Consider the following 27,003-nt stretch of genomic DNA (forward strand, 5'->3'; position numbering starts at 1 on the left):
GCAGCACTCAGAAGGACTCTTCCGCAGCAACCGTGTTCTTTGGTATGTTTCGCAGGTTTATTAACTTGCCACTAAAACGACTGTGGGTCGGACATCAACCCAGTCCATACATCCAACCCTGGCCACTGGTAAAGAGCAATGGATCTGCATTTAGTCACCACCAGACTACCTTCTTCCAGGATGATCCTCCGATGTCCTACGACATTCTCACCAACGATCTCAGCCAAACGGGCTCTTCGCCATCGATAAGACGGGTTCCACAGAAGGTCTGCATTGTGGGCGAAGTTCACAGCCTCAAAGTCTGTGGATGCAAACATCCTGGCAGCTGCATTTTTATCAGTCAGATGGGACGCCTCTACCACAAAGAATCGGGCAGGGGCAAAAGGGAATCCCGTCCAGACGTCTGCCAACGAGCTCGGCGTTTTAGGGAAAGATCGAACGGAAAAATCAACAAACGTCTAAGGGATCTAATGAACGATGGTGTTGACGGATTAGACAAGGGAATTGAGAAGAACGAAAGGATTAGCCAGATGAAAAGGTCTTCCAAAAAGAAATACTCGCCGAGTTCCTCTTACAGATCATATCCAGATGATAAGGAGGCGTACCTCGAGTTTCAGAAACCCAAGCGTACATTCAGGAATTTTGTTACCATGCTCATGTCAAAGGGTAGAAAAGTAAGGCAACAATTGCAGGAGGGAAAGGATGCCGATCTTCTGAGATATCACTCGGATAACAAGGCTCTAATGAAGCATTATAAAAATAAAATTAAATACAAAAGGCAAATAACGCAAAGACAGCTAAAGGCAAAGCCACAAGTTCCAAAGGCAAAATATAATGACGATTCGATAGATTGGACCTTTTTCGAAAACTCATTAAATCCACAGAAGCAAGATGCATTTTTTCCGTTTAAAACTAAGCCCAAAAGTACTGGAAGAGCAAAAGACAAAGAAATATCTTCACATAACAAACCAATACTTCCCCACTCACTGGAAGTAATAAAGGAACGTGAGGAGAAGCTCATAAGTAAAGCCAAGAAGGAAACTGAGGGTCGTCTTCCATGTCTTAGAGAATCTTCTTTTAAGCTCGGAAACCTACAAAATGTGAGTCGAATTGATAACAAAAATATGTGCGTGAAATGCATTGATCCACAGGTGACTTCATCTTCTGCAGAACAGAAAGTGGATTCTAAGAGGGTCAACGAAAATATCATGGAATCAAGTTCCAACAATTCCAGTGGTCAGAAAACCGAGTCAGGACTCAAAATAATTCCACCTGATAATCAAAAACCAACGGGCTTCTATGACACTTTAAAAAGCAGAATTCCGTGTGATAATAATTCAGAAAAGAAAGATTGTAAAACTGGATTAAAGCCACCCAATACTGCTGAATGTATCTCGAAAATGACCTGTCCACGTTCAAATGCTGCAAAAGTGGATAACCAACCACGATCTTGCCAATCTGATAACAGCTTGCATAAAGCATTTAAAAACCAGACTAGCAACAATCTGTGGTGTTCTCCTGAAAAGGATATCGACAAAGGAGACATAAAGTCTAAGAAAGAAGGCGATTTCTCAAAGTTTTTTTCAATGCTAGATGATAAAGACAAGCTGAAATTTCGAGTAGCAGAGCTAATGGCTAGGTGTATGTTCCTGGTGGAGAAAAGAATGCAACAGGATTTGGACGGAAGTAAAGTCTGCAATGTTGAGGAAAAGGACAATAATGTAAATCAATTAGTTGAAAATTTCTGGAGGCATTACATACAGTGTTGTGAGTGCCAGAAAATGGATGTCTGCGCTCGTTCGAAATCATCAATGTTGGGAAATACGGAAAAAGGCATAATAAATAAGGTAGATATTATTATTAAGCAGTGCACAAACATAAAAGAGGTGATCGAAGCACGGTCTCTGAAGAACCAATGCATTAAACACGGTCTTAGCCAAAGTATTGTAGAAGAATTCTGCAAAGCTAAGGCTAAGCTAGAAAATATGAGTGCAAATGAAAAGCTTAAGACAGAATCTAATGAATTTGGTCTGAATCAAAACTGCGCCATTGAGTCTTTAAATGATAAATGTCAAGAAAGAAATAATTTCGTTGAAGACGTGCTAACAAAGATGTCGTCAGAGTGCAAAACATCTGATAAGTACGAGCAAGACCTTTTGTCAAAAATGAAACTCGTTATAAAAGAATTGCAAAAAATGTTAGCAGAAGACAAGCTAAACATAAGCAAAAAGCATAATCAAAATAATTTATTTTCTGAAAATAAACTAAATGATTTAAATAAATGTGCAGAAGAAGACTTAAAGAGTAAATGTGCTGAAGAAGAACTGAAGGAAAAGTGTGCAAAGGAAGAATTAAAGGAGAAATGTGCTGAAGAGGAGTTAAGAGAGATGTGTGCAATAGAGGAACTAAAAGAAAAATGCGCAGAAAAAAAATTGAAGGAAAAATGTGCAAAGGAAAATTTAAAAGAAAAATGTGCAAAAGAAGAATTAAAGAAAGCATGCGCAGAAGAAGAGTTAAAAAGGAAATGTGCAGAATACGAACTTAAGGAAAAGTGTGTAGAGCAAGAATTAAAGGAAAAATGTGCATTAAAAGAGTTTAGGGAACTTTGTGCAGAAGAAGAACTGAAGCAGAAATGCGCAGAAAAAGATTTAAAGGACAAATGTTCGGATGAAAATCTCAAAGAGAGATGCTCATTAAAGGATCAGCAAAGACAATGCGAAGAATTCTCCCTGAGAAAGAGATGTGCTGAATTCACCCTAAAGAAGAAGTGTGAAAATAATAATGGAGGCAATTTCTTGAATTTACTAGGAGAGCCAAAGAAATATTCGGATGAGTATAAGAATTCAAAAAAGATAAGTACTGATGAAAAGCCCAACAAGAACTCTACCGAAAAGGATCAGCACCGCAGTACCTTAGGAAAACTTAAAGAGAAGGTTGGACTTACGGGAAAGAATAATGGAAATGTGAACAAGTTTTTATCAACAAAAGCTAATAAATGGCATCAGTCGTTTGGCAGACGAAAATTATCCGTAAAGGAGGACATTCAAAACTGGGGACTTATAAAGAAGATTTTGGATAAGGAAGACAAGGCGGTGCGAAACAAGGGACTTCAACATGTAAAACCCTCTGAGCTCGAGGGGTTAGGTATCTTCTTAAGATCTGCCCTATCAAGACCCATGAGAAGACCACAACGAGGATTGGAAGACGAAAACTGTACGGATGACAGAAAGAGGTTTTTCAATCCACGTCAGTGGTCTTTATTTCCCGGGCTTGCCCCTCTGTATTACCAAACTTTGCGACGGAGTCCTCTGCTGGAGAACAACTTCCTCGTTCGCCAATTGCTTCCCAACCTGAAACCACTGGCCATCAACGATTACCTGGGTGTTTTCTGGCTCCATCCCTTGAATTCTTGTAACCCTTTCGGCAAACGGTGCTACAAAAGGGACGATTTCAGCATGGGTTCGTCCTTTTTGTATCCCTTTACTGAAATGGGTAGGAGGAATTTTAAAGATGGAGTAGTAAAAAATAATTAGAAGAAGATGCGGGGAGATCCTGATGAGCGGCTACAGTGCTACTTACAAATAAAAATTTTAAACCAAATTTAAATAAAAAGCAATATACAACTTAATAGAAAAGAAAAGACCAGCAAAACTACTTTAAAACGCAGTAAATAAATTCACGTTTTCTAATATTCCATCATGAATAAATATATGGATTGCATACACATATGCCGTCTATTTATCTAGGAGTATCGCTTGGGCCGAATGGCCAAAGCAAACAAAATGGACAGTTCACAATATTGATTGCTGTGTTGTTTTATTGATGAAATAATGAATTTGCCACCGCACAGAGCCACCAGCTACCAGCCAGCCACCCACACAATATCAGATAATATGCTCAATGTCTGTCATAGACATGGTTAGGAATTTTGCCGACATGATAGCGAAACTTATCGGGCATCGAAGCAAACCAGCTTGAGGTGATGGCCTTGTGTTTGATCAGGGACATGGGGCACGGGCAGGACGTCAGGACGTCAGGACGTTAGGACGTCGCTTATTTGGTTTTCATTTCGTATTGATTCGCAGTTAGTCCTGGCCAAAGCAAATTTGCAGACGCCTGTAACCCATCATCAACAGCCATCCGTTTAAATTATTAACGTATGAGTAATTTTTATGACATATAAACAAAAGTCTGTGCCGGGGGCACGGCTCACAGGATCCTTCTGCTCCGGTTTCTGCTATATGTCATGTGTCGTCTCGTTGTCTCGTTTTGGGTTTTCCATTTCCCAGACGACCAGACCCCGAGTCCCATGCGAAGCTTTTGGGGAGTGGTTTTTGTGTGCGACAAATGAGATGTGTGTAATTAAGTTCGGGATGCTCACAAAACAGACTCTTAGTTGCCCAGGGAATTCGGGCCGCAAATTGCAGCTGATAATCGGACTCCTTTAATGTCCTAGCTCATAGAATTTGTACCTCAAAAAACATTGCTCGTTATTCGAACTTTAATTAACACTTTATGGCGTTTTTCTGCTCTCTTTCTAGGTAAGTGCCCCCGCCTGCTTTTGCGTAAGTCAAAGAACCAAACTCAATCACTAATCATGGCAAAGAGCCGCCCACAGCCGCAAAACTTTCGGTCAAAGCCCGAGCCTTTAATTTGAAAACTTTGGCATATCCAAAAATGAAATATATTTGTATATGTATATATCTATATGTATATGGCCGAGAAAAGTCCACACAAAACCAGGGACCAAACAATTCGAACACTGCATTCCACGCAATGGACGGGCTAAAAATCAAAGCATACTTTCCGGCGTGCCCGACGCAACCGCTAGACTCCGTCCGGCAAAACCATTTCAGTCCACATAGTTTAAACAAACTTTTTTGTTTGAAAGCGTAGAAGAGAGTAGAAAAAAGGCCGAAAAATTATAAAAAAAAGGCAGAATTCACTATTACATTAAAACAGAAAAATAATTGCGAAAATTTTTCTCCAACTTTTTCAACTTTCTTTGCGTTTAGCCCGCGCTTTTTTTTTGGCGCGCCAGTTGGTGATTTTTTTTTTTTTTTTGGTTTACGAATGGGGCAGGCAACACGCAAATTTCTGTTGGCATTTGCCACGCCTCAATGGCGAACTTTAAAACGCGCTGACGACGCTCATTACAACTAATAATGTTAATAATCATTAAAGAGAGGAATTTCAAAATATTTTGGGGTTGCCACAGCCGCAGGGCAACGTGGGTCCCAAGATTTCTCTTTTTCTGGCACTCAAATTGCAAACATTAAAATACTTTTCCAAACTAATTAAAATTGTGTTGCATGGACCGAGCAGCGGCGGCAGCAGTCAGCCGTCCCTTTTTCCAGTTTCCCAAGCCTTTTCCCTTGACACAAGAAAATTAGCCAGCCCCAAAGAGCACAGAGCTTCGATGTTCGACTTGAGCATCGATTATTGTGGCTGGTTTAATGGCCATCAACCTCCCCACTCCCCCCGCGCAGACGGAGTTGAAAACTTTTGCCATTTTTCTTGCTTCTGTTTCCCTTGGGGATGATCGGGCAGCTCAATTGCAGCTTTCCCGGGTCTTCAAATATCAACACGGCCGGCGGTCTTAAAGATGCAGAAATTAAATTCCGTTCGGGAAACCCAATTAGAACTCGGCTGACAACGGGTTTTCACATCACTTGGCTGGCTCAAAAGCTACAGCACTTTGCCGCCCGGCGATGTCTCCTGCGGATTATGTGGGATTCGTAGGCCCGCCAGGCTGTCACACTCGCAGGATGCATTAAATTTTATGGACGGAGGTCCAAAATGGGGGATGTGGGCTGGGCCATGGGTGATGGGTGATGGGAAGATGTAGCTGCCAGAGCTCCTGGCAAACATCAAACGCGTTAAGCAACTCGAAAGCTCAGCCGAGTGCATGAAATGCGTTGCTTGCCCCTCGCTAGAACGCCATTCAACGCGCCACGACTTTTGCAGCCAAGGCAAATCAAAAGGAAATAATGGCGCACTGGCATGAAACGAGGGGTATCGGGTATCGGAGGAGATGACAGCTACACTGGAAAAGCCTACTCATATTAGAGGAAAGTGCCAACAAAATATAGATACATTTCAAAGGCACACAAATCCAACTGGCATATTCATATTAAAACCGTATGTGAAAGGAATAGTTGCTATAAATACTTATGATGTGTGGAAATTTAGATCTAGGTGGCCCATTCTCTCAGTGCACCACCCACATGGCCGCCCAAACACTCGGTGGGTAAATGGCGCGCACGAAGTGCTCACATGCACCTGCCAGAATGCATTCGCTGCGTATTCCCCCGGCGGTTGGGGCTGGGAAGGAGGCGCTGCTCCTGGATGGATCCTGCCGCCTGAATGCTGATGCCGATGCCGATGCCGGCAATTAATTAGGATTATGTGTGTCGTCTGAGCAGCGCCTAAAAGCATGCAACACATGTGAGGCGCTCGTTACGGCACAGTGTGCGTCCTGCTCCGCGAAGTCCCGGAGCCCGGAATCCGGGAGACCTTGTGCCCGTAACCGTAATGGAGCTGCAGCAGCTTGACTTCCGATGCGTGACATCTACATCCAACGGCTGGATAAATAGTTTGATTACGCAAATTTATGGCAGCGCGCTTTCAGCCGCACTTAATGTCGGCTGAAAGGAGCAAACAGAACCCAATCAATCATCTCAATCGCAGTTTGCACATTTTTAATGATGATGACGTCAACTGCTCATTAAAAGCCTTCCACTTGGTTGCTCTTCTTTCACGCCGCATCCTTCAGCGCTTTGCAATGTCTCTGACCGCTTCTTTTGGCCATCCTAACGACTTTTTAAGTATTTACACACAATTTGGCCCGAACAACTTTTATCGCAAAGTCTGGGCAAACATTTCTATATTTCCCAGCTCACTTTTCTTTTAAGTTTACGCTTCATTATCTTGCAGTTGTCTGCTCTGCGGCGAAGTGCAAGTGGCAGGACATCAGCTTGAGATTTTGATTACCCCCTTCACATGTCCTGCGGCCCGTTGCACTCATTTCACTTGGAATGATAAGCCTCCTTCCGACTGTCTCGAAAATTTCCATGTCCCAGGCTCGGTATCTTGTCCTGCGCTGCAGCGCCTCAAGGTGTGTCACCTGCAACCTGACTGGCATTTCCTACTTTTCCAACAAGTTTCTGCATTTGACTCGAGTTCGCCTGCAGCGGGCTGTAGAATTTGTGTTTGCCTTGGTCGGGTTGCACCTTTTCTACTATTTTTTCCCTTTGAAAAGATATGCCTTGAATGGAGACCCTTAATGTCTTGTTTTCGGACATCGCATCACACTCGAATTCACCAGTCTGATTGCTTACTTCGCAGCTTTTGCAGCTGCTGAAAAGGGGGGAAAACCCCCCGGAAAATGGCACGTGCTTGTCTATGCAAACAGCGCAAGGATTTCTGCAGGAATGAAGAACTAGCTTTGGTCAAATCGACACTTGTCTGCTGTACTTGTACAGACCTTTCCTCATCGCTGCGACATCAAAGTGAAAGTCACGCATTTACTTCTGTTTGCCACTTTGTCTGGCATTTTCAATTTTTTTCTCCACCACTTGCATTGGGCACAAACTGCAAAGGCGGGAAAAGTCTGGCTCCACGACTTTTACCCATTTTCGTCGTCTGGACCGTTGTCTGCCTCATTATGTTTTTCCTCAAGCCCCAGCCGTCGACGTCGTCATCGCCTGTCGTGTTCATCCTGGCAATATTTTTATGTAAACAAGCCAAATAGAGAGCGCCAGACGAAATTGGCAAATCATCGGATAGACAACAACACTAGCCCAGACGACGGCTGATGCCCTAACGAACCGAGAGTCCTGGCATCCTCCCTTTGGCTTTGAGCAATTATGATTAATTCTCCGGCACCCTCGCTTTGTAGTACACTCAGGGAAATAGTAAAGGAAATTTCATTCTATCAACAAAGCGTAATAATGTGAAGAAACATAATTTTGTAAGTGATGCAGATAGGATATGCCAGATGAGGCACTTTATTTCTCCGAGTGTAGTATAGAAATAGCATCATTGTTGTCTGGCAATTGATCGAATTTCGTTGTGGCCCCGACCTTGATGGTTATTTGTGGGCTAAGGAAACGGATGAGGATTTATGGGGGCTATCCAGCGCTGTTCTTCCGGTTTCCAAGATCCCATTTTGCATAAAACACACATTAAACTTCGTTAGCTGCCTGGCAGTCGTAAAGTGTGCGTTTTGTGTATTTCATTCGAAGCTGGCAACGCCTTTGGGTAAACACTCGATCGCAGGACTCGAATGCGGCGAGTCCTTGCTGGCATTCCGGCAGTGGCAGTGGTACTGGAACTAGTGTCTCGGCTTTTGCCGCTCCTCCGTTCGTTTATTTACGCACATGCGAAGGGAGGGACTTATTTCATATTCATAGAAAAATTGCAAACACATGTGCTGGGCTGAAGGTCCTTGCTGTAGTGTAATACACATACGTGTGTAGCACGGCTGAATGGTACCTTTTTGTGGCCAAAAAACCATTTTTTAAAAGTCCGTAATACTAAGTTTTGAATACGCCATTATGTTAGTATAAGATTAGACTTTAGTGTTGCGTACCAGAAATTTAAAAAAAAATCCCGCACGGTTTAGAGATTTAAACTGAACTTCACCTAACTTCACTATAATATATATACTCTGGTCCCGTACTGGTCCCGAACGGGACCATGTGTAACCATGTGAGTGGTGAGTGGCACCCGCACTCAAAATTATTGAGTGCGAATCGAGTGGCAAAAAATGCCACTCTTGCAGTTCTCTGTTGTGTACATGGCGAAAGAGAGACTGGAGTAAATCAGCAGCTAAGTAAGTAAAATGCTTCATAAATTGCTTCAAGTGGCTCAGCTGGCTGCTGGCTGCTGGCAACTTTCGGGGCGTAATGTCCTGAGCCAAGGATCCAGGACCCTGGCAATTCTAAGCCGCCGTACGGCGGGCACATAGCTCAATCCACTTCCCATTTTCCTTTGCCGGCTTCCTCTTTAAAGCATATCATCATGCATAAATCCAAATCAGAGCACAAATACAAGAGCACAAATGAGAATCAGACGCATCATGGTGAATCCTTACATACATCCCTGCTTCGCCCGAAAGTCTGTGGCAAATGCAGGAAAGCGTAAAATTTACGCATCAGACGCCAGGAGCTCGCAAAATATTTGAACTGAAATGTTTTTGATTTTCAGTGCCCGGCCCGGATATATATTTCGGCAATATTTTCCCCGCTGCCAGACCCTTCTCATCTTGTCCTGCCCCGCCCCGTGGGCATAACTCAAACAATTGCGACAGATTTGCGAAAGGATTCCAGTCCTGGTAGCTGGGGCATTTTCTTTATTTATGTGCGATTGTGTATGAATACACACACATTTTGCTGGCAGTTAATAAGCGGAACGTGTTGATAATTTTTGCCCGGGTCCTCGATTTGCTTGCTTGTTCGGGCTTAATTGCTTGTAACATTTAATGGAAAATTAATAAGTTGAGAAATGTGCAAAGGAAGTTCGAACAATTTAATTTGAGGTCACTCCAAAATGGGTCAGTGATTTTTCGGTTGGGCGAAAAGTACACTTTATTGAATTAATTTCGGACTGAACGACTAGGATAGAGATAATAAATTGAATATAAAGGGTCCTGACAAAGGCTGGCATTTATGGAGAATTTATTGTTTTGCCACTTGAGCGCCGAAAAAGATGACAAGGCAAACATCAGTGAACTTGACCACAGGCATGCCCCTAATTGCCACCCACTTGCACCCCGGTTTAATTATCATTTGGTTGATTCCTGGGGGGTTGTGGGGCTGCTCCAGCCGGACAAGTTCTTCGGTTCGGAACAGTGCATCGATCAACACTTGACTGCAGTCTGTTATTACATAATTGCGCCTAATGACATGCAACGAAATTACCTAAAATTCAATTTCCGCACTGCTAACTCTGGCCACAAGACACACACACTCCACATACACTCGCACACCGGCACACAAAGGCCAAATTGGAATAATTACGACCCTGACAGTCCGACTGTCAGTCAGTCAGTCAGTTGTTCAGTTTGCAGGTCCCTTGGTCACCTAATGGATATTTAATACTGAACACACAGGCCTGTGCTCGTGTGCTCGGGCTAAATGAGAATTATGATATTTAAATGAAATGATTAACCCCGCAAATGCACCCTGCGTTGCACCTGCTTTGCGCCCTAATTAATCACCTGGCTTGCAGCCGTAATTAGAGCCACTTTTGATTTATGCTATTTTGGGGCAATTATTCAGAGCGGTGCTGGGTGCCAAAAAAGAAACGAAGCCACAAATTGAAAACTGTGTCAGAAGAACACGAGAGCGAATGAAGAAGCGCGCCAGCAGATCCTTGGACATTCGAAGAAAAACAGAACTTTTCCGGCGCCAGGCATTCAACCACTTTTCCGACTGCTTTTCTGCTATGTGCTCATGATTTATTATTTTACAGAATGGAAAAAAAGCGACACCATCGCCACCATCACCCAGCTACCCAACTCGCTTTTTTCCATTTGCCAGTTCATTTCTAATGTGCAAAATGACCCAGTGACAAATTGTGGAGCCAAGTTTGGGCGCTTTCAAATGTGTGTCATTTGCTTGGGGCTACACTGAGAAATATGTATTAAAACTAAACGAATATTTAGTATATACAATATTACAGAAAGTTTCCAAGAGTATCCGTCAAAACAGACATTCTGACAACTTGTACATGAATCAAATGAATAAGTCTAGAAGGAATAGGTAGATTTTTATCGTGTAGCTACTAGCTTTTATGTATTATATTTTGTGTGAATTTCGCTAAGTGTAGGTGTCAGATTGCGTTGGCTAACCGGGAAACACCCACTCGCGGTTTTCCTTGTGGCCTGCTTAACTGGACACTTGTCGACCGGAATTTATGTGGAGCTCCTCCAAGATTTATGTTGGCAAGCGGTTGGGGCGTGGCTCTGCCAAATATCGATAAATTATTGGCACAATTCGCTGTAGTCGCTGTCTTGGCGAATAAATTAAATTATTGTTGAAGCCTAATGAACTTCAAAGTCCCGATTGTCTGGCCGCATATATAATAAACGTATCGCTTTTTTTTCGGCCTGTTCATAAATCATTTAAACATGCCTCGTTAAAAATCAATTTCGCCGGCCAAAATCAGAAATTCATCAGTACATTTCCGAATTTTTTGGCACGAACTTTTCATCGCAATTTGAATGCAAATACTTTTGACGTCATTATTGAGAGCGTTGGCGGCCATTTAATCATGCTTCGCGCAGCTCAGCACAAAAATATGCAGATGGATCCCTCCTCTGAATTTTCCATTTCCCCCGTCGATTCCACCACAGGTTTCCTTCCGTTTGGGCTTTGCCGCAGTAATTTCTTTTGGCTTTTGAGCATGGAATGCAAATGCCAAACGAAAGTAGTTTAGAATTTTGCGGCTCGTTCGAGGGATGTTTTCTGTGGTTTCTGAGGCTTCAGGTTCCAGGATGCAGGACTCGACCGACATGATATTAAAATTCAATATGTTAATGAGGATGGTCGCCAGGTGCTGGGTGGTTCCCCTTCCCGAAGGTCAGACAGAAGAAGTTTGTTAAGCTGCCCGGGGATATTTAAATTTGTTTCTGGCATTCGATTGTTGGAATAATAAGTGAACGATTCTAAGGATTGTGACTGGCGAATTTATAAGTCCATTTCTCCTGCCTGTATGGGAATTCTTTCGTTGCAAACAGTGAAACTGAATTTATACATAATTTGTGGTAATCGAATTTATTTCATATTCTATTGTTTGACATTTTATTCTACCTCAATTTGGTTTACTTTTTTCGCTGACACATCTGCAAATCAAATCCTGACAGCTAATTGCCACTTCCAGTTCATTTGCGTCTAATGTGCTTAATTAACAAGCAACACAAATTAAAACGTGACCAGCCAGTGTCAAATCAGAACAACAATCACATTCAAGTCGTGTAATCGAGTTATGAATAAGTTCGTAGTGCTGAATTGCAAAAAGTTTATGTTTAAATAAAAGAGCATTCGACAGAAAAAAACGTACAATAGGAACTACAACAATAGTACAGCTTCGTACATCTTGAACAGAGAGAAAAAATGCCGTGCACTTCCCATTTATTTATTGTCTGCCTTTATTAACATAAAACAAATAGCACAGCGATGGGGCAAAAACGAAGTAAACCATTTGTCAGAGCACTAAAAAACGGACACTAAACAAAAAAAAAGGCAGACAACAAAATCGACAATGGGAATCGAACAAAATCGAACGAAATCGAACGAATCGAGGCGGCGGTAAAAAGTGCAATCGCTTTGAAATGCCTTTTGCCAGGGTCGGGCGGAAATGGCCTTTGGCGGAAATCCGTTTAATTTGCAAAATGCCAACAATGCCAGCGCAATAAATGTGACAAAAGCAGACTCAAAGCTGGCGAGAACCACAAAAAGTTGTGAAATCAGCAGAGTCTGCAAACACCAGTGGCATGCCCCAACCCATTAAAGCGTTCCACGGAATTTAGAATGCATGTATAAATCATCAAATTGCCATTTTTTAGCTGTTTGCCATGTCAACAAGCAGTGGGCAATAAAATATTATTACCGCGGAAGCGGATGGAATTCTCTATTCTTTGTGCTGTTTGGTTTTTCCAGCAAACAGCCTTGTTAGATTGCCATTCGATCGGAATATAACTTAATAATCTTTCGATTTCCAAGTGGAAATCAATCGATTTTAGTCGAGCAGTGTGTAAAAAGCGCTGAATGATTATTACAAATACCAATCCAAACTGATCAAATTCTGTCTAAGAGTATTAAACAATTAATTTTAAAGTATATTGTAACTGCATTATTAAAGATATTAAACTCAACAATTTACCTTGCTAGAACTTACTGAATTGTCGCCTCTTGGGAATCGATGTGGAAGTCAACGAAGCATTTTCCAGCCATAAATAAAAAATCAATGCATTGGTCTACCCATTGCCATTGGTTTTTGCAAGCTGACGGCCCGTTTTTTTAATGCTGGACACCACAACAGCAGGTGTAGGCGGCGCCAGCCACGCCCCCACACTGAGAGAAACTGCGAGTGGGGCTGGGTTGAATGTTGCCAGACAAAGACTGTGTTGTGCACCGCGTCTTGTTTAATTCGTGGACTCACACCGAAAGGGAATGCATATGCATATGCATATGCATAATATTTTATACGAGTTTTCCCGATTTATGCAGCATTTTCCAAGCTTTTTTTTTCTTTTTGCCGGGTGCCACAGTCGTCGTGTGGCGACATTTTCATGTTGTGTCTGCCGTGTTGTTATGCCAGTGATTGTTTGCTGCTTTTATTGTTATATAAATAAGCTATAAATTTCGCTGGCCAGGCAATGCACACAGTGCGCCCCAGACAGAGATATTTATAGAGAATTTTAATATTTTTTAAGGCTGCATTGCAGCGCACTGACAACATGTATATTTGCATTGGCAAATTGAAGCCGTTTGAAATGCAGTTTTAAACATTCGCTAATTTAACCGGACACTTGCATTTACGCCCTGAAGCATTCCTAATTCGATTATTACGGCCAGTGCAGTTAGCAATGAGTTACATTTGGACCAAAGTGACATCCCTGCAGCGCTGAGTTTGGAAAACGACCCAAAACGACTGAAATCTGCGCTCTAAGCCCGGAAAAGCCCTCACATTAAATGCGCGGCGGCAACTCAATTTAATGCTTAATGCCCAAGGACCTTGCCTTTCGCATTTTACCTAGCCCTAATCCCGGGTGCACAGTGCGTTGTTGTATCTCTTTGTGGCGCCGGCAAAGGACACACTCATCCGAGCATCCCCTGTGCATTGCGTAAGCAACACGTGGCACATCCACCTCCTTCCTTCTGCCACCGAGCACTGCTGCGCTAATAAAGGTAATTCCACCGGCCTTCCCGGCAACTTTTCAATGTCAACGGGCTGACAAGTTGGGCGGCTGTGATTTGCATGACAAGGCGATGTGGTTGGGGTTTGGGTTTGGGTTTGGCCCAGGATGCCTCCATTTGTTGGCTTTGACAGCTTTCTAATTGCATGTGTGCACTCATCGAATGCTGCCGAAAGAAATTTAAGTGGCAGAACACGTGTCTCGCTGCCTGGTTTTTACATGTGTCCTGCGATTAATAAATTTGCACTCATAAATGTCAGAGTATTTTTACATACAGAGTATAAATCCTCATTATGCCCTGTGCAAACTAATTAAATTCCATTTCTGGTTTTTAATTTAATTCTTACTGTTTCATTCGCTCGCCCGCTTTCCTTTTATTTAATTGTGGTCAGGTGTTTTTTAATAGGCCAGTAATTTTTGGCGCATTACTTAATGTAAATCAACGCAGTGGTATTAACAATAACCCCGGCATAAAAAGTAAAATCCCATTATGAAAATCCTTTTTAGGCGATGAGGGCTAATGATAGATATTTAAATACAGCAAATGAGTTACAGGAAATGCCAGTTAGAAACTCAATCAAATGATGTGTATCAAATACAGATTTGACAAATCAGCTGAAAATTAGGTATATTATAGTCGACACTTCACATTTATAGTCACTATAGTTGCTTTATGGTTTTGCAATATGCAAATAATAAATTTGTTCAACCTTTTTTCCGACCAGCTTTGTTGTTCCATGTTAATTTGCTGCCGTTGTGTGTGTGTGTGTGTGTGTGCACAATTTTTTCCGGCGAATTGAAATATATGACAACCTCTTTTTTGCACATTTATCCCTTTTTTCAGTTTCCGACCTCCTCGCTCCACTGGCGAATAACCGCAGCTTTATTGCATAAATGTGGCAATTTAATTAATATGCTTAATGAGTTGCAATTAAACACACAGCGCAGAAGAAACATTGGCATTTAAAATGAGGCTGAGCTGGCCAAAGCAAACAAAGAAAATTAGCAAAAATGTGTAGCAAATTAAGAGTGTAAACAAATAAAGTGGAATAACGTGAATTAAATCAGATCGAAGGGGGGCAAACATGGATGTTAATTAAATCAAAGTGCGCTTAAATAGCCCCGAGCCGGTTAACTATATATTTAATCCGCCATTCTTCGTCGTGGGCGAGTCCATCGAAAGGTGCACATCATCCGACCGAATTCATCTTTCCGATTCAATTCCATTTCCATGCCACACCAATCCTATCTTCCTGTTGTGGCAGCCTTGTTTTCCAGCATTTTTTACCCGGATTTTCGGGTGCGGGTAGCCGGCCAAGTTGCGAAAGTCTCCCACCGGCCAACTTTGCATTTGGCAATCAAAAAAATTGATTAGAACCGAAATGGCAATCGCTGGCGGCTCAGTGCGAGGCTCGCCAGGATTTCCTCTCACCCACACAAACACACTGACCACTGGACACTGGAGATGGGTGCAGTCAATTGGCAAAATGGTAACCTGCCTGGCAAGAAAAAATTTGACTGGGAAAACAAACTCGGAGTCGAACCGAAAAATCTGAACCCGCTTCGGTTGCGAAGCAAAGGCAAAACTATGCAACTGAGTTGTCCTGCCGGACCGAAAACTATTTTTTGGGGATTTATTTTGAGGGGTGTGCTGGGATGTTCTGGGCTCTGCTGGGCACATCATCAATATGAAATGGGGGGACATGCATAATCGGGCGGATGGCCGCCAGTGGGATGCATTTATGCCCCACGCGGCACGGCTAGGAAATCCCGTCCAGACAGGAATTTCCAAATTCCATAGTGGGATTTGGAGCAACGCAAGGGGGTGTGGGAATGGAATAGGATGCACCATGCACCAGTCACGTTGTTTTGGTGTTTTCGGTTCGTTGGCGGCCGGGCAAAGATAATAGAGCACGGCGAAAAGTGTTCGGTCAGTGCGACAAAGCCATCCAGGAAAGATAATAAAGTCCGTGTTTTGGTCATGGCCAATGGCCAAGTCGCCATAGCCATTGCCATATAGCCGCAAATCAAATGAAATCAAAGCTTAATCCTTGAGCTGACCAGTCACTTCAAGTGGCAAACGACCAACATTTGTCCTCATAAAGCCCCGTTCCTTGAGCTCATTAAATCCGGCGGCAATCCCGCCGAACGCAAACCCAGTGGATCTCCAACTCCGGCGGTGTACGTGACTATTAATTAGAGCAGTAAATATTATGTCTGTTCATGTGCGATTACATGTAGATGAGGATGAGGTCCTCGTATCCTGGCCCTGAAGTGGGTGTACGCCCTTTTCCGAGTGGGCGGTTATACTCCGCTGTTGCTGAAGCCAGTATTATGATAATTCGTTGTGGGCAGGCGATGTTGGGATGGTATTTATTCCGAATCAAGACAAACATTACGTACTTAGTTATATATGGGTACATATTTGTGCAACTTCAATTCCGAGCTGTGGTGACCTTTAAGCCTTTGTACACATTTGCTTTGTTTTCGAGAGAAATCAACTTGTTCTTTGATTGAAAACATTGAAGAAATATTACAAGGATAACAATAGGTTAGGCAAGTGCTGCCATTCATATGGATCCTACGATACGCCTTCTTATTTACTTATCAGTATTTCTAGGAAGTGTCTTTGCCATTTTTAAGGGGCCATAACATATATTAAGGTCGGAAGTTCCTAAAAAGTTAAGCAATATCTTAACCAATTAAAGCAATCCTCGCAGTTTGCCAAGTGGAACTTCCATCTTATTTCTTATGTCTGCATTTTGGGTCTGATTGCATTAATTAAATGCAATACACACAGTTGCAAAGAATTGTGCAAACACACAATCGCCGACCTTTGCGTCAAAGATTTCTTAGAGTTTACAAAAAGTTAGCTACAACTTAACATGCCAAGATTTGAGTACCAGAAACGTTTGTCATGCCACAAACACATGGCAGAAAGCACAGCAGTGGGGAAAGTTGTAATCTGGGAACTTTTGGTTGTTACCCGCCCTGCCAAAAGCCATCCCATTTTAACTTCTTCAATGGGCACTGAGTAGGCGGAATCCGGTTAATTATAAATACATTTATGTCGCCTTGGGGCCACACAATAGCATGAGTATCCAATATCGATCAGGGAAATTCCCTGGCAGTGGCAGTGGGAGCTTCGGGCAAGCTAATGCTGACAAACTGCAGCTTTGGCACGAAATTGTTGCAGAAATTTATTATTGGCTTAACCAGGAGTTGGGGGAGTTGGGGAGCAAAGCAGCAAAGACGGGGGGTTGGGAAAAGCTGAGTGCACTCTGGCGCTGAAAAGCGTGAGTTATGCGCCCACTTCAGCCCACTTACCCCACCCACTCCTCTTTCTATTGACCTGGCCAAGAGCTGCTGTGGGCAGGTGGGTTGCATCATCTCCATCTACGTGACTGGGAAATTTCTATGGCGAGTCTGCTCCCATTATGCCAAGCGAAAAAAAGGATAAGGTTATCCCAGCGGGAGCTCCGACTAGATACCCCGAAAAGATACTTTACGACATAAAGCCGAGGAATTATCGTGCTGCCAGCACAAATGCCAACTGATGGAGCTGGACTGGTAGAAAAATTGCGAGTTGTCGAAATTATAACTTGGAGCTTACAGCTGCAGGTATAAAGTCATAAATTGACCCTTGAGTTGCAAGGAAGCATAAATAGAAGTTAGCTACATCCCCTAGCCAGTAACCTACGTAAAAGTATCTTTATTTTTGCTGTGTATTACATAACTATTTATCCAATATTCTTGAAATGTTAATGCTTACAAAACAACGTGGCTTTAGATAAATAATACATAATTGTGATGCCAGCATTCCAGCATACATGTGTGGTCTCTTCCCTCTAATTGTTAATTTCCTACTGACCATTTTACGCTATGCTTTATCTCTGCGTACCTCGCAGTAACTGTAATTTCGGACAACATTTTTTAATTAAAAAAACAATTAATAACCGGCGAATGCGGCAAATGCGAGAAGGCAACAGTGGCAATTAGCAAATTTCAACAGGGCACACACGCTGGCATTTGTTAATAAAAGTGGTGTCGTCCTGACTGCAAAAATTGTTGGTGGCAAGTTGGCTGCCGACGCCACTTTAGCCACTGACTTGTCCAATTACTATAACAACAGCGGGGTGAAATGAGGGAAATGGGCAATGGGCAATGGACGACGGGCGGCATGGGACGAAGTGTGGCATTCAAATGGCATGCCGCAGGACACTCGCACTCACACATGCAGGTTGTGGAGCGAACGGAAGAGCCAACTCAAAGTTTTTTCATATCCTGTGAAAATTATTATGCGCTTTTGTGAAATAGTCGAAGCTGGCGGCCAAAAGCAAATGTTTGTACTGCTGCTGCAGTTTTCGACCAGGAGACAGGACACACACACACACACACATGGATGCGAACACACACACATACATGCACGGGATTCGACAGTTGGCATCCTTGACTCCGATGGTCGAAAACTTTTGTCAAATTAGTTTTTTCCTTTCTCTCAGCGCTTTTGTGTGGCTACAACAGCTTGTGGACAACGATGTCAACGTTGGTTTTAATCATTATCTGTCTCTGGGCCGAGGTTTTAATGTTCGTTTTGGCCAAAGAAATGCGACGAACATTAAAAAAAAAATATATGTGCATAATCGTTTGCTATTTGGTGAATTAATTTTGTTGCGCTTAACTTAATTGCGGTTTAAATAGCCTGCATTAGATGGGTTATTACTGCACCGAATTGTCAACAAATTATCTTTGAAATCGGATAAAAGGCTAATTCAAATGTTAATGCCATTTGTTTATAGATTATTTGTCAGCATTAAATTTAAGGTTAACTTTAGAGTGACATTTTTTTAAATAATCCAATCCTTTCCATTACTTTTTTCACATTTCTAATTGCTTCTCCCATTTCCTTTTTTGCAGGTAAGTTCAACCCTCTTTCGAATGTGAATGGATACTGTGAGTAAATTGAATGGCTCTGTTTCCACTGATTTGTGGGACCTAGCTTAAAGTTCTAGGAAGGACCAAAGGAAAACCCGTTTCCTTGCCGGGCAGAACTTTATCATTTTTCAAAATGCATTTAATTTCATTCCATTTTGTCGCATTTCACTTTTGGGCGCCGTGTCTCTTTCGCTCTTTGACAAATCAGACGGAGGCAAAGTTATAAAACTTCATTTGTAAAAGTGCTACGTCATGCCGGGGGACTGTCTGGCGGGGGGCGGAGTCGGGTGGAGTGGGCGTGGTCCGGGTCCGGGTTCGTGTGAAGAGTGAAGGGCACGAGTTAGACAAGTCATCAAATAAATCCCTTTTAGGTATAAAGTTCTTTGCTTTACTTTACTTTTGCCAGCCACCCACCCGTTCGCCTGCCTTGCCACCCATCGAGACTACACACCACCACCCACTGGCTTTTCCTTCTTGTGTCTCTGTGGAAAATTTTTTCATGCTTGAACTGTTTGAGCGCAGAATTTAGCAAGTTTTTGCTTTGTTTGACAAACGCCAAGGACAATGACAGGCGATTGAGTCCGAGGAAAAGAAGTGCAGCAGGAAATGAAAGTTGCATCGCCGCGCTTTTCCGACTCTCCATTGATTAGTTGGCAAACAGTGCAATGGAAATTGTTGGATAATCATATCATGTCCGCCCTCTTTGCCTATTTGAGCTTGTCATCAATCAGGGCATTATGGCCAATTGAGCAAACATTGTGAATTTGTCATGGTTAAAGATCGTTTAACTGCGATGACATCTAATTGCCATTCACTTTCTCGACCATTCAGGCATATCCTTCTTTCGGTGGCTTTCCTGTCAATTTCCATTTGAGCGGATATTTGTCGAACAAACTCGATTGATTTTCCAAGCGCTTCGGTTCCTTTTCCCTTTCCTTCCCATTCCAGCCCTTGAATCCCCTTCACGGCTCATAAGCCACAAAATGCATTTCTAGCAATTTCCTTGTTTGGCCCATTTTTATGGCGCATGTTGCATGCTTTACGGCGCCTCTGTATGTGCCCCACTCCGCCCACCTCATCTGCTTAGTTTTTCATCCAGACTCAGCCTTGACTCAAGTTTTTCAGGAAATCATTGCACCCAAAGGCGGATATATCCCTGCCCTGCCCGCTGCCCTCTTTTTCACTGAAATGCATATATATAGTGTAGCTTATACATACTATATACATATATATATATATATATATTGGACTATATCCCCTGTCCGCACTCTCTTCGCCAGCTGTCTTCGGCACTTCAGCCGACGCTTAAGTTGCACAAAATGTAATACATTTGATTGCACTCATGTTCAAGTTCTGTGGCCAAAGTGGTTGCCGGAGCTGGAGCTAGAGTCTCAAAGGAGGAGGAGCAAAAAAAAGTGCAGGGATCCATGGCGATGTGCTCCACTTTTCACCCATTTCCTCGGCACGATTCCTTCCATCAGGTTGCCGGATTCACGGTCTCTACCCCATCCATTCCCATCCCCGCACTCGTAAGTGAATACGGATGCCGTTCGTGGGTGTGGGAGCCTGAAAATGCTACAAATTGATAGATCCGCTGGCACATTGGCAACAACAGCCAGTAGCAGCCAATTGCCAACTATCTGTTTATTAGACCAAACATGGGCAAAGGCCTGGGTAAGTGCATTATGTGAAGACGAGATGGATGAGCTCTGCAGATGATTCATACTCTAAGCTTTAAGTACTCACTACCCACGATGGGTACATCTTACGTAGGGATTTGCTCTAGTCGGGTAAGAAAAAGGTTTATTTGATCATATGAAATAATATTCCATAAGAGCGTGTTAAAGTAAGCCGGAAATCTTTGGGGATAATCTCTTTAAGTACCAGTAGATGTAATAGGCCTTTGCGGCTCATTTGACCAAACTTCCACCACCACTCACCCCTTTCATTAATACCCATTTGCTGTGAGTGGCCCTATGCATCATTCACAATTAAATCTGATTAGAGAGTTAGCGGGTCCATCAGGTTCAATCAAAACTGGCATGCCTGGTGGACCATTTACAGTGGCACAATGCCGGCGTGCTGGGCTAAATGGCAAAACTGACTGCTTGTCGCCGTTTTCCGCCCCACAACAGCCGGCTTTTCCCATTCCAGTACCATGGCTAATAGCCTTCAACTGATGGCGGGCAGTTTCACCATTAGGCCAGGAAAATGGAAAGGGGGATGGGGATGGGGAAAACTTCTGTCGCTGGAAAACGGCAGTCGGTGGAGAGGACATGGACATCCGCTCAGGTTGAGGCATCGACATGCTAATAGCTTTGAACTTTTCGCAAATTGCAGGCAGTGCACCCACCCATCGCCTTTTTGCCACTGGTATTGCAGTAGCAAGTGCAACTGCATTTGCGTTGGACTGTTAATTACCGTTATTGAACTTGTTTGATTGGCACAAGTTGGAAAGTTGGGCGCACCAAGGCAAACGCTGACCGCCGTTGAGCAGCCACGTTTACACATGGAAATCGGATTTCCCGGCCGGATGTATGTTTGCATGGGTGTGTGGGTGGTGCCACTGCCACTAGGAAACTACCCCACCTGACGCATGCAATGCAAATAAAGGCAACGTGCCAGCCAGCCACTTGGATAATATTTCCTGCAATTAACAAGCTTTTACCTTTTTCCTTTGCCAATAATATGATACTCCTTCCTTTTATACACCTGCAGTAGTATCTCATTTCATTAAGCGATAAATATATTTATTTGCATTCGCACAACATATCCAGGATATATGTACGCCCAACAAGTCAGCCATGCGAGGAGGTTAAACTTTTGGATTTCCCTATAAGAGAATTCAAGGCTTGAATATTAATTCGAAATTAGATTTACATTTCTCCAACTTGTGAATTTGTAAGTCTTATATTCATTCAATCCTGTTCGGCTACCAAAAAAGAGAAGCAAAACAAAGTGCAGCGGAACCGGAAATGCATTCAACGCCGCCTTGTCAATTGACATGCAATGGCCAGCACAAAGGCAGATCTGGGCAAAACAAGATGGCGAACCTCGTCCTTGTTGTCCTTGTCATCGCTGCGCTTTTCACACTGTCATCGCCATGCGGACATGTGTGATTGTGTGCCAGTGGCAGTGCGATTGCCTCGTTGTTTTCGTTGATTTTCCCACTTGGCTTCGCCTGCCATATGGCTAACGCGTTTGGGGCAGGGCTCCCTGGCATCGTGCTCCTTCTTCGGCTTCTTCGGATGCTAAAGTTGACTTTTTACTGATTTGAACTGCAAACTTTCGCCATAGTTTAGTAGTGGTGGTTGTTGTTCTTTTTCACAGCCACCGAGGGATTTATGGGCGCTCAAAGTGCTTCTCGGTTCTCAGCTACCAACTCTCGAATCTCGCTTGGGTGTGAAGTAAAAACTTTGTCCTTCCCTAAGTAGGAGAATTTATATATGAATAAAGGTGCATATACACACGGATATATATGTTTGTATAGATACGTGGCACATGAGTGGGTGAACGGACACTTGAACATAAACTTGCACGAGTCAGTGTGTAATCAGTTGTAAGCCAACTGTAATGCCAGCAGATGATATCGATTCAATTTTCAGTTCTTTCGTGGAGTGAATCTTGTTAAGTGGTCAATTCATTAATATTGGCTTCAGCTTGTTGACTACGAACAGCAAAAAATGTGTGCTTAATCCCGAAAAATAGCGCTGCCAGAGGATTTATATCAGTTGGGGATGCAAAGTAAAGCAACTGTCAACTGGGGCTAAGTTATGTCCGATTCGTTGGAGGGAAATTGAGGAGAAGACTCGGTGGCTTTGTCGATGACAATTGCAATTGAATCCGAGCAGCGAAGGGATTTTGTGTGCGTTCTCCGAATGCAAATTTCGACAATTTATTGCCAACCCATTTTGTTAATTTATTGTCCTTGCATTAGTTGAACGCCCACTTTAGCAAACAGATGCGTTTAATATAGGGCAGTCTCTATCTTAAGATATCTTTTAAATTGCAATGCTTCACCATCTCGAGCTCTCGATGAGTTTAATACATTTTGCCAGCACGAACTCAATTTCTTTTCCACATTGCCTTTTTCGCTTTCACTTTGCTTCAATTTATAAAATTGAATATTGGTGGCGAAACTCGATTTGTCCACACACGACCACGCCCACAGAGGCGGGACGATTGGCATTGGTAAGGACGAAAAGGACCTGCCGCCTTCTTGTATGCGTTGCGTAAGTTGGTAAATAATCTGCAGCTACTTACACGGAAACCTAAGGGCACTGGGATGAAGCAAGCAATTTAAATTGTTTTGAAAGATTAAGGTCTTACTTACATTTTTTCCATTTAGAGCGCTGGCAAAGTATTGGATTATTGGATTGTTTTGGCACCTAGCCGAATTATCCTTCAGTCTTCTAAATATGTAGCGAATGAGACAGCACAAGTCCAACGACTTTCGTGAAACTAAATTAATTGTTTTATAAATGATTTCAGAATCCAAGCTTAGTGCATTTTCCTGAAATGCTTGCCAATTGCTTCATCTCGAAAAGCCCACCCACATGCACATGCCTTGGCACTTAGTTTATTTCATTAGACACACACATGTGTGTTCCATGCCATGTGTGTATGTGTGCGTCATGTCATTTTTCCGCGATTTTTATAGAGCCCCGTGCTCTATCGCCACCCCATTTTTCTGTTTTCACCATCACTCTCTGAATGCCGTTGACAGGACAGCTTTACGTTTTGTGGGACGCACAGTGACTTACATAAGTACAGTGTCACACACGCACACAACTGCTCCTTTGTGTGTCATTTAGCTTTTGTCTCACGCGTGCCAAGTTTCCCCGCCCCCGGCCGCCTCTGCCATCCGAATTTTCCCCATTTTCCGACTTGTTTGTGCTCTTAATTTTCTTGCCAAGTTTGCAGTTTTCGCAACGTTTTTATATGATTTTTATACAAACGTGATATATTTCTCTGATGCGCCCGTTCCGCTCCCTTTTTATTAACGCAGCAACGCGCCATGTGTGTGTGTGTGTGTGTGTGTGTGTGTGTGTGTGTGTGTGTATGCGTGTGTGTTGTGTGTCTTTGTCCTTCGTCCTTTGTTCTGGCTTATTCAATTTCACTTATTGATTTCCCTGCTTATCTGGCATCTATGTATGTATGAGCGCCAGGGGGAAAGTAAGCACGAGCACCCTACTTCTGCCAGATAAACGCAAACTGACGGGCATGGACGGCCATGTGTTGGTCCACTTTGTTCCAGAACTCCATCAGGATGCCGCTGTCCGAGTGGCGCTCGTGGGGCGAGAGGGCCAGCGAGTGCACCTGCATTTTGCGCAGCTCATTGGACATCGGCGTATTCCTGAAGTGCAGATGGAAGGCGCACACCTTGTGGAAGATTGCGGCGCGGTTAGCGCCCTTCGGCCAGCCCTTGAATTGCCAGCGTGGTCCCGAGGTGAACACGGCGATCACACGATCCCACTCGACGGGGGTCAGGTGCGCCACGTTGTCGATGACCCGGTAGCTCACAATCTCGTTCTGAAATTAAAGGTAATTAATCCACCGACCAGGCATGCACTTATTAGGAATTCTACCAGGCATAGAAAGCTAGCCGTAACTATTAGTGAAGAACTTAAAATGAAAAATTCCTCATTCTACACCGCATCAGGGGATTAGGTAGAAGAGCGCAGAAAAGCGTACTTATATGAGTAACTACTACTATGAATTTTTACAAATGTCAAGCTACTATTGTTTAACCCACCTTGAATCGGTGCTCGACTATGACCTCCTTGAGTGCATTTTCACGAGTCATACCAGACATTGCCGTGTAGCGCAAGTCCTGGAGCAGTTTCTTGATATTGTGCAAGCTGACCATGCTGGTCTTTGTAGGTGGAACCACAATGATGGGCATCCGTGAGTAAAGCTTCGAGCGGCGACGACCCTTGCTGTCGTGCTTCGGTCTTTCAATGATTTCCTTACTCACAGATTCGTTCCTCTTGAGCTGCTTGTCTTGTTGACTTTCGAGAAAAGGTGCGGCCTTCTCCAAGTTGCTGCCCTGCGGATTTATGCCGAACTCCTTTTGATCCGTGAGGAATTTCTCCTGGCCATAGCGATTGTACCTGGTCTTCCGCCTAGGCGGCTCTGTCATGATCTCCGGCTGGGGCGGCAATTCCGGCATGTCTATCGTTTCCTCAATGGCCGTCGATGATAACTCCGGCCACGTGTGGTCCAAGCTACGCATCTTGGAATCGTTAAACAATTTGAGGTATTTCTGAGCAGTCGTCATCTCCCTTTCGCCCAACAGCTGTTCCTCGAAAACGCGGCACGGTCGCTCCCGCTCCATGGCCCGCTTACCCAGTTCCTTCTGCATGTTATCCGACATGCGACGCTTCTCCCGCCCCTCGGCCCCCAACTGCATGGCGTTCATATTGACGCTCTGCTTCATAGCCAAGCGCTTGGCCTTGATGATTGCGATGGCCTCCACGGTCATGGTCTCGGTAAGGGTCTTTAGAATAGGATCCATTTCGGTTGATTTTCACGCTTGATTAGGGCACTCAAATTCTAGCTTGTTAAAATTTATATGCTTTTTTCGATACAAACTAGAATTCTGACAGCAAATGATTTTATGGCTAAGGCTTGATTCGATTAAAAGTTCAGAGCTAGCTATTTTTGATTGACATATACAATTAGTATGACCGTGTAGCTCGATAACTCAAACTGAAGTGCTGTCGAACTACAGTTTGAGTTATCGAGCTACACGGTCATACTAATTGCAATTTGGCAATTTGAATTCATGGAATTTTCGATTGACATATACAATTAGTATGACCGTGTAGCTCGATAACTCAAACTGTAGTTCGACAGCACTTCAGTTTGAGTTATCGAGCTACACGGTCATACTAATTGTATATTTTGTTTGTATATTTAGTTTGACAGCACTTCAGTTTGAGTTATCGAGCTACACGGTCATACTAATTGTATATGTCAATCGAAAATTCCATGAATTCAAATTGCCAAATTGCTCCGTTGTTATGAGTTTCACTGAACTCGATTTTTCTTGGCTCACCTCCTTTCTTGGCACATAAAAAACTCATAAATATTCAAACTTTCTCGCAGCCATCGTTTATTTTTTGTCAAAGCCATTATTTATTTTTATTACATTGCCTTGGTCAGTTGTTCGTCCCGCTCCTCTTCGTTCCGATGATTTTTATTTTTCCGCCCCGAGTTGTTTTTATTTGTAAGCTATTTTTATTTGACAAAGTTTCACCCTCACCCTCACCCTCGACCTGGTAAAGGCATGGTAAAAGGAATTGTCCCGGCTTTATGTTATTGACTTTAATAACATTTTAGCTGCAAGGCATGAAAATATTTTTATAAATTTTGTTTCTGTTTTCCTCCGCTCGGCTGTTTCGTGCATTTTTCCCCAGCATCGCTTTGTTTTGCCGCCGAAGCCTGAAATTGATTTCTGCAATAGGATGGCGGAGGGGTGGAGGGGTAGGCCACTCGTGTTCCCATCATAATTTATGCATCCATCGAGTCAGCCAGTCTTCCCAGCCAACCAGCTAGCCTCAAAAGCTATTAGCTGGCTGGATTCCCCAGTTATCGCAGCTATATATGTACGTGCATATGTATTAATGTATGTGTATATGGCCCGAAAGGGATGCCCGTAATTGCTAAAGCGAAATTTCATTACCAAAAACGAAAACGAGCGGGTGGCATTGTAGACGGGTTTCGTTTCGCGTGTGATAAATACCGTGAAAGGTCGCCGCCATCGCCATCGCCATTGCCATCGCCATCGCAGCTTGGGAAATGAAATTTTCATCCAGACTCTTGTGGCAGCCATTTTGTCGCTGGCGCTGCACTAGAAAATGTCTGAATGGCGGATTGGCGGCTGTGGCAGCGGCATCGTTGTCGCCATTTTTGTTTATGGCCGCATTTGTCACGGCAAATTGTATTGCCAACTGGCGGGACCTAGCCTTTTCCCGGCATATTTTCCATTTTTCCGGCGCGGCCGCGTTAAGAATGCGGCATAAAAAACGCGATGAACCGAAAGGCTCACCTTACGTCTACGGCCTTTTGGCGTGTTAATTAAACCGACGGGAATGGCCAGGATGATCTGATTGCTCATTCGGCTCAGCACTAATTAAGTT

At 43.3% G+C, this 27,003-nt stretch overlaps 3 protein-coding genes across 3 annotated transcripts in view; 2 read left to right on the forward strand and 1 right to left on the reverse strand.

Annotated features, from left to right (window-relative positions):
- LOC6609040 (irregular chiasm C-roughest protein) overlaps positions 1–27,003 on the forward strand; it is a 117,579-nt gene that overhangs the window by 44,973 nt on the left and 45,603 nt on the right. The gene's annotated exons all lie outside the window — the stretch shown is intronic.
- On the forward strand, positions 24–3,657 carry LOC116800396. The gene is made up of 2 exons (XM_032715099.1): positions 24–1,100; positions 1,152–3,657. Exons 1-2 carry the CDS (start codon positions 45–47, stop codon positions 3,531–3,533), a joined length of 3,438 nt encoding a protein of 1,145 aa, XP_032570990.1. The 5' UTR covers positions 24–44; the 3' UTR covers positions 3,534–3,657.
- LOC6609042 (parafibromin) lies at positions 23,763–25,546 on the reverse strand. The gene is made up of 2 exons (XM_002033709.2): positions 24,615–25,546; positions 23,763–24,391 (listed from the first exon to the last, which is right to left on the reverse strand). Exons 1-2 carry the CDS (start codon positions 25,374–25,376, stop codon positions 24,050–24,052), a joined length of 1,104 nt encoding a protein of 367 aa, XP_002033745.1. The 5' UTR covers positions 25,377–25,546; the 3' UTR covers positions 23,763–24,049.

The sequence above is a fragment of the Drosophila sechellia genome, chromosome 2R (genome assembly GCF_004382195.2).
Source record: "Drosophila sechellia strain sech25 chromosome 2R, ASM438219v1, whole genome shotgun sequence".
NCBI lineage: Eukaryota > Metazoa > Arthropoda > Insecta > Diptera > Drosophilidae > Drosophila > Drosophila sechellia.

Excerpts from the sequence above, each read along its gene's own strand:
- LOC116800396 (XM_032715099.1), top strand. The coding sequence starts at position 45 with ATGTTTCGCAGGTTTATTAACTTGCCACTAAAACGACTGTGGGTCGGA. Across the intron at positions 1,101-1,151 it reads AGCTCGGAAACCTACAAAAT|GTGACTTCATCTTCTGCAGA; the intron begins GTGAGTCGAATT and ends ATTGATCCACAG.
- LOC6609042 (XM_002033709.2), bottom strand. The coding sequence starts at position 25,376 with ATGGATCCTATTCTAAAGACCCTTACCGAGACCATGACCGTGGAGGCC. Across the intron at positions 24,392-24,614 it reads TAGTCGAGCACCGATTCAAG|AACGAGATTGTGAGCTACCG; the intron begins GTGGGTTAAACA and ends CTTTAATTTCAG.